Raw genomic sequence first — 16486 nt, forward strand, 5'->3', positions numbered from 1 at the left:
CAAACTTACATGAAAATCCCCAAACGATGGTGCCAAGCATTATCATTACAATCCGCCAGCCGCAGAACTTTGAATATAACATTATAAATATAATTTAGACCAACACATTTTGACAATTAAAGTTCAGTGAAGACTGGATTTCTTTCTCTTGATTATATTACTGAAAGGTAAGGACTCCCAGAGAGAACCGCACTTTTGTTCCATTTAAAAGTAAAATGGTTTACAAATGTAGATCTGTAAATTCACATTTTCAACCCAAGAGTAGTCCACCTACTTAAACATGATCATTGTCACGCTACATAGAAAATGTTTTTTCTGAACATGAACTGAGAAATCAATTCCATGGTTCAGCTTTTGAAACATCTTGCCAGGCCAAAAGGCTTTAATTAAACATGAAACAATATTAGCTGTAAAATTCCACCTAGCATAATTCAAAGTTACAGAACAAAGCATATAGAAAAAAAACTGTTGTAATGATCTCAAAAGACAGGCTTAATTTAAAGATCCAATGGTCAAGAAAATAACATAACAGGTAACAATTACAATATTTTCCCCTCTACACATATACAACTATCATATGGCTGTTACATTATCCATTGCCTTACAAAAAAAGTGTCAACTGAGACCTTGTGACAAAAATAAAATACCTTCAATATTTTATACCATCTTCAACTCTTAACTGAAATGAGTGTGACCATACATATATGTTGGGCTGATGACGTTTCCTGCTGCGTGGAGACTGGTCCACTACACAAGTCAATTCACACCATGGGGAAGGAACAATTCGCCAAGTGTTCATCTGTTGCATTGGGGAGAGAATAGACATAAGGGCAGGGGGTACATGGCTACACTCCTTTTCTATGGAGTCGGATCATAGCCAGTCCAGTCACTCCTCCAGGATGAGTATCACATCTGGCATGATGCGTGCGATCTTTGGGTTCATCACTGCAACAGAGTATTTTGATTTGAAAACAAATCTTCATTTTAGAACACGTGATGAGACGTTAACATATTGCTGCTTGTGAGGAGACCCACCTTCATATCAGGTGGTTTGGACAGCATCAGTGGCCTCTCAGCCTGGCCCAGCGTAGTCATTCTGCTGGGCTGTCCTCGCAGCATCACAGTTATAATGGTGGGGGCTCTGAGCCCTGCTGCCAACAAAGTGATGGTATGGGTTACACATCTACTCAGATATGTATACTAGAACTGGGTGTCAAGCCTAGTTCAGACAGCATTTTCCCTCAGACACAGCAAAGCGGACAACATTCCAACTGAAATTCCTGAATAGCAAATCCAGCAGTGTGTGCTAATCCAATGAGGGAATTTTTCAAATGAAATAGTTCTTAAAATACAACTCAGTGCCCAAGGGCTTATTTTGCATTTTGCCTGTATTGTCATGTCTGGCTTGCTTTTCTCAATGGTAAGAATAGTCCATGTCAGGAGATGTAGACTAGAGAGAGATGAGTACCGTTTTACTCTTAGCTTAAATAATTATTAATCCAGGTTTGAATTTTGTACAGAATTACAAAAAAAGCTATCAAAGACAACAGCAATCCTGGGAAAGGAGTGGACAACTTTGATATCGCAACACCCATTTCTCGATCAAAAAAAGAGGAATGAAAACATGGGTTATTTTCCAGTCTTTATTGCAATGATAGAAACAGGTGGTATGCCGGATGTGAATATTATTGCTACTTCTCCTCATACTCTTTCCTCTCTACAAAGTCCAGTGAGTCCGTGGGTCCTTGGGTGCATCTGGAATCATGGCTGCTGCTTGCTTGTTGCAGGTGATTTAATTAATGGATTTACAAAATGTAACATGAAGACCAAGCAATCAAAATGAAACAAACATAAAGAGGCATCTACCGAGTGGACAGATCTGGTGAACAAATGCAGTCTGAACAGGGCCATTGACATTGTCAGTTGTCATGTGACATTTAAGCGATATTCAAAACGCCAAAATGCATGAATGTCCATTTGTTTTTGGCCCTCTTGATTCACAATTATCATGACAACAATTTTGTATCAATGAGTTCCATGTATCAAGGAAACTACGGGCAAACATGAACATATTCAAAGATTCTCATGTAAGCATTTACATTTGAAATGTGTAGACTAATACATAAACAATATGTATTAAACATGACTTCATCAAACTGCTAATTCCAATGTCACATACACCTGGATCATGTATTCATTGATGTTTTCCTTATGGCTCTTCCAAACATGAACATTAGTACAAAAACACATCATCCCTTACGATACAAATCTGTAAACTTTGATGTTACATGGCTGCAAGTCTGGTTTTCCTGATACTGACCACACCTAGGATCCTCATGGATGACTATCTGCATACACATTATTGATCATGCTGTCCACTATCTCAGTCAGCTATCTGTAGTGTGGCCAAGGTGACCTGGCGATAGGGCCCGTCCTGCTATTCTAGCTTTTCCGAAAATCAGGGGGTTAAGGAGAACCCTGGGCATTCAGCGTGGCCGCCGTGGTTTGGCAGTTCGGGACGTACCGGCACTCTGGGTGGAGATGTGTGCCAGGCTAGGGAGGCTGCTCGCCAGCTTGGCCAGCCCGCCATTGGTGAGAAGCTGGTGGATGGCAGTGGTCTTGGACAGCCCTCCAGTGGAGACCACAGGCACTGCCCGGAGCAGGGTGCTGCTGCCAGTACCTATGGAGCTAAGGACCTGACCCTGGGGCTTCCCACCAGAGGCCTGAGGGGGATAGGAGAGGTGGAGTCAGTCAGACAATGAGTTAGCACACAGACAAATTCACATTACGGAGTATACTTTTTGCAGGTTCATGAGGAAAGTCCAGGGTGTACCTGAATGCTGCCCATGCTAGCTGTGGTGGTGGGTAGGCTAGGGGATTTGGTCACGATCTCCTGAAGACTGAAACTTAGGCCTTGGAGGAGGCTGCTGGCGGAAGGTGCTGCACACAAACACAGCGAGAATGAATCAGCACTGCTCACATTTATACACAGTCAATACCAAAGGCTCAACAACACAACTACTGACAACAGTTGAGATCCACCCCTATTCGTCCAATCGACAAAACAACCTCTGGTAGAAAAGGCCAGCGGTTAAGCTTCCATAGATAATGCAGAAGTAACACTCAAAGTAATCAATAACATTGTTTGCTCAGATCAGTTGTTATCATGAAGTGCTCAAAATCAGGACATAAAACAGAACTCTCCCCCTTTTAAATGTGTGATGGATTTGCTGCTCCTCTGCACAACTAACAAATCAGTGAAAATATACTGTACAACATTTTTGGTTGTAGTTCAGTGTCTAGAGTCTAGACTGTCATCTTTGAGATCAGCTGCTGTGCCGAGTTAGGACAGTCATGCAGGCAGGTAGGAGATACCTTGGGCAGTAGCAGGAGCTTGCGCCTGGACTGGTGAGGAGGACCCTGACACCATGCAACTCTGCAGGTTGTGGAAAGAGCTGGACCCCAAGCTCAGGGCACTAGACACCTCTGTCAGACTACCAGACCTGCAGTAACACACATAACCAGAGCTGTGGTAGCTACCCACCCCATAGTTTTTTCCTATTCAACAACTTCCAACCAGAGTCCAAAACTCAATCCTTTTGCCGCACACAGAGCTGCCCAACAGGAGATTGTCTGAGGAGTTGGAGATCATTGTGTGTCCGTGTGTGTGTCAGGCCTACCGCTGGGATGTGAGGAGTCCAGAGAGTTCCTTGGCTCCAGACACAGTCTGTCCCAAAGTCACAGCTAGGGGCATCCCAGAAGGACCCCCTGCATTAGAACAGACAATTAAGAAAATAAGCCAAATCTGATCAGACAACACCACACTATAACATTGAAAATGGTTTCTAATGACTTTAGAAATAGTGGAAATAAGAAAATATTTTATAAACATTCAGATAAAAGCCCCACACATATTACAATTCATTTGGCAACAACTTCCAATCTCTCTTTACTGGATCATTCACTTAGAGGTTCAGAAAACTGCTCATAGTTAAATCTGAGCGAGTTACCTTCCTGTGCTGTAGAACTGACAGCGCCCCCTGCTGTCTCTCCATGCAGAATGGTCACCTTAATCTTGGCTCTCTTGGAGGCTTTGGTGGGAGTGGGGCTGGGAGTCTGCCTCCTCTTCAGATGGGCCCGCAGCTCGTCTCTCTCCAGGCCCTCGGTCTGCTCACTGGATACAGGAACTGAAACACAGACACAGCACATCACTGACTGGGATAAACAGACCAGACCATTCCAACCCTGATCACAAATTCACTTCTCAAAGTATAATGGAATATACTGAACAAAAATATAAACACAACATGTAAAGTGTTTCATGAGCTGAAATTTTACATCCCGGTTAGCATTTCTCCTTTCCCGAGATAACCCATCCATCTGACAGATGTGGCATATCAAGAAGCTGATTAAACAGCATGACCGTTACACAGAGGCACTTTGTGCTGGAGACAATAAAAGGCCACTCTAAAATGTGCAGTCGTCACACCACACAATGCCACAGATGTTTTGAGTGTGTGCTCGATTGGAATGCTGACTGGAGGAATGTACACCAGAACTGTTGCCAGAGAATGTAATAAGCCACCTCCATCATTTTAGGTAATTTGGTAGTATGTCCAATTGGCCTCACAACCACAGACCATGTGTAACCACGTCAGCCCAGGACCTCCACATGCAGCTTTTGTCTGAGACCAGCCACCTGGACAGCTGATGAAACTGGGTTTGCACAACCAAATAATTTCTGCACAAACTGTCAGAAACCGTCTCTGGGAAATTAATCTGTGTGCTTGTCGTCCTCACCAGTCTTGACCTGACTGCAGTTTGGCGTCGTAACCAACTTCAGTGGGCAAACGCTCACCCGATGGCCACTGGCACGCTGGAAAAGCGTTCTCTTCACAGATGAATCCTGGTTAACTGTACCAGGCAGTGGGCGAGTGGTTTGCTGATGTGAAAGTTGAACAGAATGCCCCATAGTGGTGGTGGGGTGATGGTATGGGCAAGCATAAGCTACAGATAAACACAATTGCATTTTAACGATGGCAATTTGAATGCAGAGATACCGTGATGAGACCCTGAGGTCCATTGTTGTGCCATTCACCCACTGCCATCACATCATGTTTCAGCAAAATGCACTGTCTCATGTCACAAAGACCTGTACAAAATTCCTGGAAGCTGATAATGTCGAAGTTCTTCCATGACCTGCATACTCACCAGACATGTCACCCATTGAGCATGTTTGGGATGCTCTGTATCATGTGTATGACAGCATATTCCTGTTCCCGCCAATATCCAGCAACTTCGCACAGGCATTAAAGAGGAGTGGGACAACATTCCACAATCAAAAGCCTGATCAACTCTATGCGAAAGAGATGTGTCACGCTGCATTATTTAAGGAATCTGTGACTAAAAGCATATCTGTATTCCCAGTCATGTGAAATCCATAGATTAGGGAATGAATTTATTTCAATTGACCAATTTCCTTATATGGACTGTAACTCAGTAAAATCTTTGAAATTGTTGCGTTTATATTTTGTTCAGTGTATGTATAATGCTCACTTAAAATGTTATATGACCCTGTTAACCATGTACATCAATGATCTGGCAGTAAGAGGGAGATGGCAGACAGAAAGGAAGAGAAAAGAAAGGAGAAAGACATACTTACCAAAGACACAGGAGGGAGTGCCAGGAGGAAGATTTTTCCTCACAAGCATGTTTTGTTTCATAAAAGCAGCAAACTGGGCTGAAATTAATTGAAAAGAAAGTTGGAAGGATAGTCGAAAGAGAGTAGAGAAGGGATGAAAAGATAGTCACGTTCCATTGTGCCCTTCTGATGTCATTACTGCCCTAACAAGATTTGTGTCCAAGTAAACCATTTTCACCATTCAATATCGCATTCACATCTTCCCAAGCCCATAGAGCTATTGAAAAACCCATTGGCAAGAGAGTTAAATGACTCATTAAAACAAGCGCACACAAACAAATGTGTCAAATGTGAGAGCTGTGGTATGTGTCTGCGTCTGTTTTCGTACATGCTAGTTCGCACACAAACCTTGTGCCTGCTTGTGTGTGAGCACAGTCCCAGACCGCTGCATATGGGTCTTGAGGAGTTGTGTGGCAGTGATCAGACTGGACTTCTGTGCTGGGGACAGTCCTGACGTCTTTGGCTTGGGGCTGGAGGTGGGACTACTGCACACACTGGACAGGTCCTGAGAACACAACCATAAAAAAAAAGCCAGTCAAATGATCAGCAATGTATATATTATTCTCCCGGAGCGTGCCTGAGCTGATGCAGGACATACCTCGGAGCCTGAGGGGGATATTGGTACTCTGAGGGCAGGGGAGGAGGGGCGGCCCCTTTCCAGGTCAAAGGGTAGCTCGCGTCTAGGCTTCTTCTTCTTCTCCGTGTCAAGGTCCCTCAGCTCTCCCGAGCCATGGCCGTGGCTCTCCGCCCGCGTCAGCACCCCCGACAGGAAGTCTGCTATCTCATCCTACACAGGAGAGACAGACGTATATCTGCATGAAAAGCATTTCAATGGAACTCCACGTGAGGAGTTTGATGGCTAGGGTTAAATCCTTAAAATCCTTTGACGTTTTCATAGAATCTTAACCTAAATTTGTTTGAATAAAAACACTATGGCTTCTTTACAGGACAAGAGCGACATGGACCAACCTGAATGCAGCGATCCACCATGGTCTGTGTCAGTCCCTCTGATTTCATCTTTGTGGAGTTGATTCTGAGGAAGAAAAACATTTAATTAGGTATGAGAAACAAACTGATGCACTCAAATTCTTCAATTTAATAGCCCTGCAGAAAATTACAGCGAGCAGTGAAAACTTCAGGCCTTTTGTCTTCACAAGAAAACATTCCGTGACTGAATGCTTTCAACTGCTGCTACCTTTCCGTCTTAAAAATACATATAATGAGCAAAATGTTTGGAACATGGAATTGCAAAACAAAGAATCGTGATTCATATACAATTGAATGACATATCGTATGGGTACCTAAGTATCGTGATAATATCGTATGGCAATTCCCAGTCCTAGAGTAAACCCACCTGAGGTTGTCGTCGGCTCCCCCCACCACCACCATGCTGTTGTCGGCTCGGAGTTTCTCTCGGAACTCCTCCATGGCCTCTGTGCCACACTGCAGAGCATTCTGACCAACCACAAACAGCACTGGTGTCTTCATGTCCAGCAAGGGGTCGTCCACATCCTGCCAGTCAACAATACAAAAACAGTCAATACACATCTAAGATCCAGAGACATGTGGCAAAATTATGTTGATCTGTGTAAGACAAGTCGAAGCATCATATCTAAATGTCTCCACAATGCAAGAAACATTTGAGCACATTTCCTTACCCCTCTTGGTCCATTGATGGTTAGCAGTGGAAAGCCAAGACACACCACAGCAGTCAGGTATTCCATGAGAGAGACCTGGGAGAGGACAACCACGTCAATATGTGCAGTGCACCAACGTCACATCCACCAATCACAACACAGATCAGAGCTCAGATTCCACAAGGATTGTTTTCAATAACCACCAGATGTTCCGAAAGTATTCACACCTTGACTTTCCACATTTTGTTGTGTTATAGCCTGATTTTTGTCACTGGTCAACACACAATAAATGTCAAAGTGGAATTATGTTTTTTGAATTATTTTATAAAATGAATAAAAAAATCAAAAGCTGGAATGACTTGACTCAATAAGTATTCAACCCCGCTGTTATGGTAAGCCTAAATAATTTCAGGGGTATTTTTGCTTAACAAGTCACACCTTGAATGGACTCATTCTGTGTGCAATAATAGTGTTTAACATGCTTTTTTAATGGCTACCTCATCTCTGTATCCCACACATACAATTATCTGTAAGGTCCCTATGTCGAGCAGTGAATTTCAAACACGGATTCAACCACAAAGACCGAGTTTTTCCAATAACTTGCAAAGAAGGGCACCTACTGATAGATAGGTAAAATAAAAATATATATTTTTTTTTAAAGCAGACTGAATATCCCTTTGAGCATGGTGAAGTTATTAATGACACTTTGGGTGGTGAATCAATACAAAGATACAGGCGTCCTTCCTAACTCAGTTGCCGGAGAGGAAGGAAACCCCTCAGGGATTTCACCATGAGGCCATTGGTGACTTAAACAGTTAAGAGTTTAATGGCTGTGAAAGGAGAAAACTGAGGATGGATCAACAACATTGTAGTTACTCTACAACACTAACCTAACTGACAAGACTGAAAAGGAAGCCTGTACAGAACAAATATTTCAAAACATGCATCCAGTTTGCAACAACACACATACAAAGTGTTTGGGGTAAAGTGTTTGGGGTAAATCCAATAGAACACACTTGGGAATTGATGGGAAATTATGTAAAATATATCACTAGCCACTTTAAACAATGCTACCTAATATAATGTTTACATACCCTACATCATTCATCTCATATGTATACGTATATACTGTACTCTATATCATCTACTGAATCTTTATGTAATACATGTATCACTAGCCACTTTAACTATGCCACTTTGTTTACATACTCATATGTATATACTGTACTCGATACCATCTACTGTATCTTGCCTATGCCGCTCTGTACCATCACTCATTCATATATCTTTATGTACATATTCTTTATCCCCTTCCACTTGTGATAAGGTAGTAGTTTTGGAATTGTTAGCTAGATTACTTGTTGGTTATTACCGCATTGTCGGAACTAGAAGCACAAGCATTTCGCTACACTCGCATTAACATCTGCTAACCATGTGTATGTGACAAATACATTTGATTTGAGTACTACTCTCCATATTTTAAAGCACAGTGGTGGCTGCATCATGGGTATGCTTGTAATCATTATTAAGGACCTGGGAGTTTTTCATCATAAAAAAAAAGAAACTGAATGGAGCTAAGCAGATGTCAAATCCTAGAGGAAAACCTGGTTCAGTCTGCTTTCCACCAGACACTGGGAGATTAATTTCTTTCAGCTGGAAAATAACCTAAAACACTTGAAAATCTATGGGAATACCTGGAAATGGTTGTCTAGCAACGATGAACAACCAATTTGACAGAGACTGAAGAATTTAGAATATAATACATAGTTAAATTTTGCATAATCCAGGTGTGGAAAGCTCTTAAGAGACTTACCCAGAAAGACTCACAGCTGTAATCACTGCCAAAGGTGATTCTAACATGTATTGACTCCGGGGGTTGAATATTTATCTAATCAAGATACAGTATATTAGTGTTTAATTTTTCAAAAAAAGTTTACAAAAAGGACAATTAAATCCCTCTTAAAACACACTTTGTAACAAAAATATGACAAATGTCGAGGTGTGAATAGTTTCTGAAGGCACTGTATAACTTTCTGAGCATCACAGAGAACACTCTCAGAAAATGTTGATGACATGTAGTAGACAGAGACAGCAGTCACACAGCAGCCTTACATGACAGGCGATGAGCGCTCCCACATTCCAGCCAACCAGGATAATGGGTTTGTGAGGGAAGTGACTGTGGACCTGGTTCATAAATACATTGAAGGGCAGATAAAGAGACAAATAGACAGTCTAGCACATAACTTAAAAGAACTATCTGAAATTGCAGCAACAATCTAGTCCAGTGGTATTCAAATATGGGGGTGATGCACTGGGGTTGCCAAAAATCTAAATAAAAAAATAAGAATGCAGATTATTGTATGGGACAATATAGAAATGTTTTCCAGAAAAATGATTTGAGAAATAATTGTATCGAGTAAATATATGTATTGTTTTTTTTTCATTTTCACAAGAGATGAAAGTGCAATGAATTTAAATGTACTTGTTGAAATGTACCAATTGTACAGTTTGAGATCCTGCTGAAAAAGTTTGAATACTGCAGACCTAGTCCATTAGGAACAGATATTTGGCTACACAACTTCAGGTTCAGACAACAGCCTTACCTCCATGACTTTGGCCCTGACGGTGCCCAACATGTGCTCCAGACACTGAGTGATGCCCACATTGGCTCCACTGTTTACGTGGGTATTTACCGGGATTACCTGAGACAAACATGTTGGTTTATACCTATTGGGTGTGTATAAAACGCAGTGACGCACAATCACACTTGAGAATGAATAGATACAAACCTTTCCCAAGCAGGAGAGCTGTGACTGCCAAAATCTCATTCGGCGTGAGGTAGAAAGAGCAGGATTGGTGGGCCCTGATGGTGCAATTAAGATGAGTGGGGAGCCAGGAAGCTTGCTCTGCAATACAAAATAGAAATCCAGTCATTATCACATTAATAGCAAATGCAATCAAAGGATCCCAAGTCAATCCAGAAACATTAAAGTAGAATTTATTTTAATAACCAAATCTCTCTTTTTTAAAAAGTAAATGGAATGTTAAAGAAGGGTCATAGACACCTTTGTGATTTCACTTGTTATTGAGAAACATACCCCAAATAGCAAATCAGTTCCTTATCCTTGTTGTGTAGTATGGGGGCCTTGAAAAAACCCATGAACAAATGCTCCAAAAACACCCAAATACGCATCTTAGAAACGCTCTCATTATAGTGATGCAGGTCTTTAGATGTACTGTATACTATACGGACACACCCAGCCTGCACAGCAGCGTTGGGGAAACAGCTTGAGTCGAACAAAATGGAATATAAAGTTGCAGATAAGGTTCTGAATGACAAAGACCTGCATCACTATACTGATATATTTGCTGTTTCTGAAAGGATGTCTTTTTGTGTGCGTCTTAACGTTTTTTTTTATTATTACTGCACAACAAGGATTAGGGAGTGGTTTTCTGAAAAACAAGTGAACTCACAACAATGTCTAGACCATTCATTTTTTTAATGGTCAAAGTTAGGCATATACAGCGGCTTGCGAAGTATTCACCCCCTTGGCATTTTTCCAATTTTGTTGCCTTACAACCTGGAATTAAAAAAAATGTTTTGGAGGTTTGTGTCATTTGATATACATAACATGCCTACCACTTTGAAGATGCCAAATATTTTTAATGTGAAACAAACATGAAATAACACCAAAAAAAAACTGAACATGAGTATGCATAACTATTCACCCGCCCAAAGTCAATACTTTGTAGAGCCACCTTTTGCAGCAATTACAGTTGCAAGTCTCTTGGGGTATGGCTCTATAAGCTTGGCACATCTAGCCACTGGGATTTCTGCTCATCCTTCAAGGCAAAAGTGCTCCAGCGAATTGGATGGGTTCCGCTGTTGAACAGCAATCTTTAAGTCATACCAAAAATACCACTTTTCCGGGTTTTTTATTTTTCATTTCATTTTTTTGTATGTCCAATACATAAAATCCAAATAAAAATCCATTTAAATTAGAGGTTGTAATGCAACAAGATAGGAAAAATGCCAAGGGGAATGAATACTTTGGCAATGCACTGTAAAACGGTAGGGGCGGCAGGGTAGCCTAGTGGTTAGAGCATTGGACTAGTAACCGAAATGTTGTAAGTTCAAATCCCCGAGCTGACAAGGTACAAAATCTGTCGTTCTGCCCCTAAACAGGCAGTTAACCCACTGTTCCTAGGCCGTCATTGAAAATAAGAATTTGTTCTTAACTGACTTGCCTAGTAAAATAAAAGGTAAAATTTAAAATAAAAAAATTTAAATGAAACTACGAAGCACTTCCTGCCACAACTATCAATTTCACCCCTACTACCATTTGGAACGTGAGCATGCTTCCATTGTCTTTTTCATTCTGACTGCAGTGAATTCTGATTGCTCCCAGAACCACACTGGGATTAGCATTAGACACCTACCGGTTTGTTGTGAGACAGAACGCCCACGGCTGGGTCCCAGGGCCTCTTCAGTAGCAGAGAGAGGGCCTCTGCACCGGCCGCTCCAGTCTTCACAGATGAAGTCAGCAGCATCCTGTCAATCAGCGAGGGCAACTGCACAGACAGAGATGTTGAGTCATCCTGGCCATACTCTGAACCCGATTATTACCAAGGGGCTTTCTATTGACATATCCAGTATTGTTGTTGCTACTTTATCGGATCACCACTATGTATTTTTTACTACCTTCTTGCCCATAGCACAGGGTAATACTGAACGCATTATTAAGAAACACCATCTTACCTCTGAAGTTGCTACAGATTTTAACTGAGTGTGAACAATACTCCACCGATTCTGCCTTCCTCGTAATGATTTAGTTGATCATTTTAATAGCAAATAAAAGGGCAACCATTGATGCCATAGCTCCAATAAAGCTGTAAAAGCCAACATTCTAATGGAGAACCCCTTTGATGTGTGAGGAAACTAATACATTTAAGAAATGAAAGGCAAAACAGAAGAGGATGAAGTCAAAGTTGCAGGTCCATTATGACATTGAGAAAACAACTTACCAGACGGGCTAATTTTTCTAACTTGATCACTAATAATCAGAATAATTTGAGAGTGCTCGCTCTTCTTGACCATTAATGGCCTGATAAATCCTAACCCCGCAAACCTATATGAACTTTGTTTGCGACATATTTCAGAGATAAGATAAACATTAGGCTGGGTATCAATCAACCTGATGAGTTATGATATGTGCCCTAGCCTACCACGCAAAGGCACTATGGATTTATTTTCCCTGGTTGACACAGACATGCTCAGGAAAGTGATATCACAACTTAAGCCTTCTACCTGCCTTCTTGATCCTATCCCCCCCACATTCAAAACAGATTTTAATTGCATATCTGAAGAAGTGTAAGCTATTGAAATCACTCCCTGTTCACAGGCACTTAAAAACTGCTATGGTGAAACCCCTTCTGAAGAAAAGTAATGTAGATTATTCAGCGTTTAGCAATTGTCAGCCAATCTCCAACCTTCCATTCTTAAGCAAAAGTCTTGAAAAATTGGTTTACAAACAGCCAAATTAGTTTTTCAAGTGCAAACTGTATTTTGGCCTACCACAGCATAGAGACAGCCTTAGTTTAAGTGGTAAATGACCCAGCGCAGATGCCCAACAGCTCTATGTCCTTGTACTCATGGATTTATGTGTTGCATTCGACACGGTTGACCATGATGTCCTTCTGGAGAAGTGGATTTGCCTAACCATCTAGTTCTAATTGGTTTAGGACCTACTTAACAGGTCAAGAGTTTTTCACCCTTGGTAAACATAATTCAGAGAAAATACATATCACATGTGGCGTTCCACAAGGCTAGATTTTGGGTTCGGTGCTGTTCAGTTTATACATGTTACCCGTTGGCAGCATTATCAGAAAGCACAGCATTGATTTTCACTGCTACGCAGACGATACACAACTTTCCATCTGTGTCACCACAGGATTTTAGCTCCACAGATAAATTTGACTGTATTAACGATTTAAAAACTTGGATGGCTAACAACTTCCTCCAGCTAAATCAAGACTGAGGTACTTATTGTTGGAGCCAAAGCACAGAGAATCTGGCTGCACATTTTAATTCACAGGCAAATAAAGATAAACACCAGGTAAAAAAGGTGTTATTTTAGATTCTGAATTCAATTTCAAAATCACAGGAATGTGAACAAATATCTTTTTTCCACCTGAGGAACATTCTTCACTCAGGCTGATACTGAGAAACTCATCCATGCTTTCATTACAAGCAGGCTTGACTAGTTTACTCATCTCCTTTCTGGTCTACCCAAGAAAGCCATTGGTCAACTACAAAACATGCAGAATGCTGCAGCACGGGTGATGACCAAGACCAGACAGAGAGCACAAAATACACCGGTTTTAAGGTCTCTGCACAGGCTGCCTTTGAGTTTCAGAATAAATTAAGCTTCTTCTATTAGTTTTTAAAATCAATCCACAACTGTGCACTCCAATACATGTCAGACAGGCTTTTAAGTCATTTAGCCAATAGGTCCCTCAAGTCCTCTAGCACAGGCCTATCCCAAAGCCTAGGACCAAGAGGCATGAGAGGCAGCCTTTAGTTATTATGACCCCAGCCTCTGGAATAGCCTGCCAGAGGACCTGAGGGGGGCCGAAACTGTGGACATTTTTAAAAGAGACCGTAAAGTCGTTCAGTTTTGATATTCTTTAGTTTTTAATCCTCTTATGTTTGTTGTGTAGTAAATATTTCTCTATTCATTTTCATTGTATATTCCTGTTAAGCATATTGTGTTGAATTCCAAGTCTGAAATGTGCGGTATAAAAAAATCTTTATTTGACGATTGTCACAGTCATAGAACGTATCTCTCTATATAAGAATGCATGTCACAACATCAAATAATGTGTACACACATTTTGAGAGAGAAAGAGACAGAGGAGTACCTTGCTCTTGAGTGTCTGCAGTACGTCTAGGTAAGCGGCCAGCATGGCCAGACTGAGGGATTCTATCAGGGTGCTGTGTAGCCACTGGGTCAATTTGGTGTCCCAGTTGACACTGGCCAGTGCATGGCGCACCTTTCGGGCACACTTGTCCACAGCAATCCTGCGCAATACTGGCTCATTGGAGGCCTATGAGTCAGAGGAAGGGATGGTAAGACTAGAGGGACAGGAACTTTGATAGTCATTGAACCTGAATTTGTACCACATACAAAAGCACTTAGTTGGTGCACTTAGTTGGTGCATACTCACGTTTTCATTGGCCAGCCGGGCCAGTCTTTCAGCTTGCAGAGCCTTCAGCACCTTATTAAACAACTTGTTTTGAATGACCGACCATCCAGCCCTGTAATACAAGCAGTCAGTAATGAAGTCTGACTATTATCACCATTTGAAATGGAGATTGAGACAAAGACGGTGTATACAAGAGCTGAGCAAACAAGGCATCTGCAACACATAAGTCCTTACGGAACATAGATATATTTTTAAACCCCAATAGGGTTATTCAAAGAGAGGTCGGGTGGAGGCCACTCACTTGTTGATATGTTCCTCCCAGTCATCAGGGGGTGGGGGACCCTCAGCAATTGTGCGAGCAAATAAAACATGTCGCTCACACTCCTTCATAACACTGCGTGCTTTCTGATTGTCATAGAGTGGAATAGGTGTAGGCGTGACAGATTCCACATCTATTGACAGGTCTGATTCCCTGCAAAAGAACACAAACATACTTCAGTAAATGTTGTCATCCAGTTTAAGCTGCAACTTTATTATTGTCGTGATAAAGCACCTACTACAAAATTAAATTTGTTCTGAGACACAGGTTTTCAATGTTAAAATTGTTTGGGCAATGAGTCATCGGTGAGGATAATGAGGGTTGAAACTCACGGAACGGCATCAGGTTGGCGACGGGGTGTGACGAACAGCATGCGCGTGGGCCGGGCACTGCTGGCGTCCGGGTGGGCATTCCATGGCTTAGCATAGCTGTGGTCCAGGAACACCAAGTCCAGTTCACGCTCATGGACAGACAACTGGAACAGCAAAGATGTACCCATCCTCCGCGCTGAAGTCTGGAAGTCCTTGTCCACACCACGGTGCATCCTCTACTGGGGCCCCAAGGGCCCTACAGCTCTGAGACAGAGTTCTGCTTTCAATCCAAGCCTGAGCAAGGAGGAACTGTGATCAATACCACTATAATATTCATCAAACATCATCATGTGACATCACATGTAATTTGTACCCCTCCTCTTTAGCCCACAGCTGGTTAGTACAAGCACCATTCTTATCCATTTTGTAACGTCAGCTTAGTCAAGTGACGTTGACTAACGTTAGTTCGCTAACTAGTTACACGTAACGTCATTCTTTTAGCGAGCTACAGTACATAGGGGGAACGTCTCCGAAGAAGCTAAGGTTGATAGTAAAATACAACGCGGAACGCAAGCTCTGCGTTGTTGACATGACGTTACTAGTTGGCTAACTACATGTCTTAGCTAGACGGCTAACGCTAGTTAGCAACAACACGATATATTCATTAAACTAACGTTAGAGCATGGCTAACAGAAGGGGTAACTAACAACTGATAACTATACAGGGCATTACAACGTGTATTATTGTAGCAAATTTTAACAAGGCGAACATTACATTAGCTAGCCAACATGGTAACGTAGCATAAACCTAGCACGCGCTGGTAGCATCGGCTACTCACCTTTTCATGCTACTTCCATTGATAGCATTACGTATTTGCAATTGAACAATAATTTACACCAAATTTAGTCATATATAAATGTCAACAAACAACCTACGTCTAGATTTTGTCACAAATTTGAGAAGGACGGACGTTAGCTACGAGCTACGCCTCGTTGATATATTACGGCCGAATTCCTTTTGTTTTGCGTGGGCGCGAGCCACCGCCACAGTTAGTTCTGCACACATATACAAAACACGGACTGGATTCCTATTTCTTAAGGACGGTGCATGTTATGGTGCCCAGTGTAGAGGCGTACCGCAGTTACGCCCGTCCTTCGCAAGGTCTTTTTTGGTGGGGAAACAGCTAACTTCCTACAATTCTATAAATTTTGTCATGTGCAGTTTTATAGCCAAGCTCATACTATTCTATACATATTGTAATGAGGCTGAGAGAAAATGTTGCTGTTTTAAAGCTGCAATATGTAACTTTTTG

General features: G+C 41.8%; 1 protein-coding gene across 6 annotated transcripts; it reads right to left on the minus strand.

Annotated features, from left to right (window-relative positions):
• Window positions 1-346: 346 nt before the first annotated feature.
• LOC118358327 (KAT8 regulatory NSL complex subunit 3-like) lies at window positions 347-16253 on the minus strand. 6 transcript variants are annotated; one of them, XM_035736009.2, is made up of 22 exons: window positions 16013-16252; window positions 15196-15468; window positions 14846-15016; window positions 14566-14656; window positions 14260-14445; window positions 11779-11910; window positions 10128-10244; window positions 9942-10040; window positions 9451-9522; window positions 7360-7434; window positions 7056-7213; window positions 6671-6734; window positions 6300-6488; window positions 6050-6206; window positions 5663-5740; window positions 4011-4187; window positions 3681-3768; window positions 3376-3503; window positions 2834-2940; window positions 2525-2723; window positions 1036-1148; window positions 347-945 (listed from the first exon to the last, which is right to left on the minus strand). In XM_035736009.2, exons 2-22 carry the CDS (start codon window positions 15405-15407, stop codon window positions 943-945), a joined length of 2616 nt encoding a protein of 871 aa, XP_035591902.1. In that variant the 5' UTR covers window positions 15408-15468; window positions 16013-16252; the 3' UTR covers window positions 347-942. The 6 variants fall into 6 exon arrangements, with proteins under 6 accessions (XP_035591902.1, XP_035591901.1, XP_035591905.1 ...); XM_035736008.2 differs by having other exon boundaries at window positions 1036-1151; XM_035736012.2 differs by lacking the exon at window positions 3376-3503 and having other exon boundaries at window positions 1036-1151; window positions 2834-2924; window positions 16013-16253.
• Window positions 16254-16486: the final 233 nt, after the last annotated feature.

Source organism: Oncorhynchus keta, chromosome 25, assembly GCF_023373465.1.
Source record: "Oncorhynchus keta strain PuntledgeMale-10-30-2019 chromosome 25, Oket_V2, whole genome shotgun sequence".
Taxonomy (NCBI): Eukaryota; Metazoa; Chordata; class Actinopteri; order Salmoniformes; family Salmonidae; genus Oncorhynchus; species Oncorhynchus keta.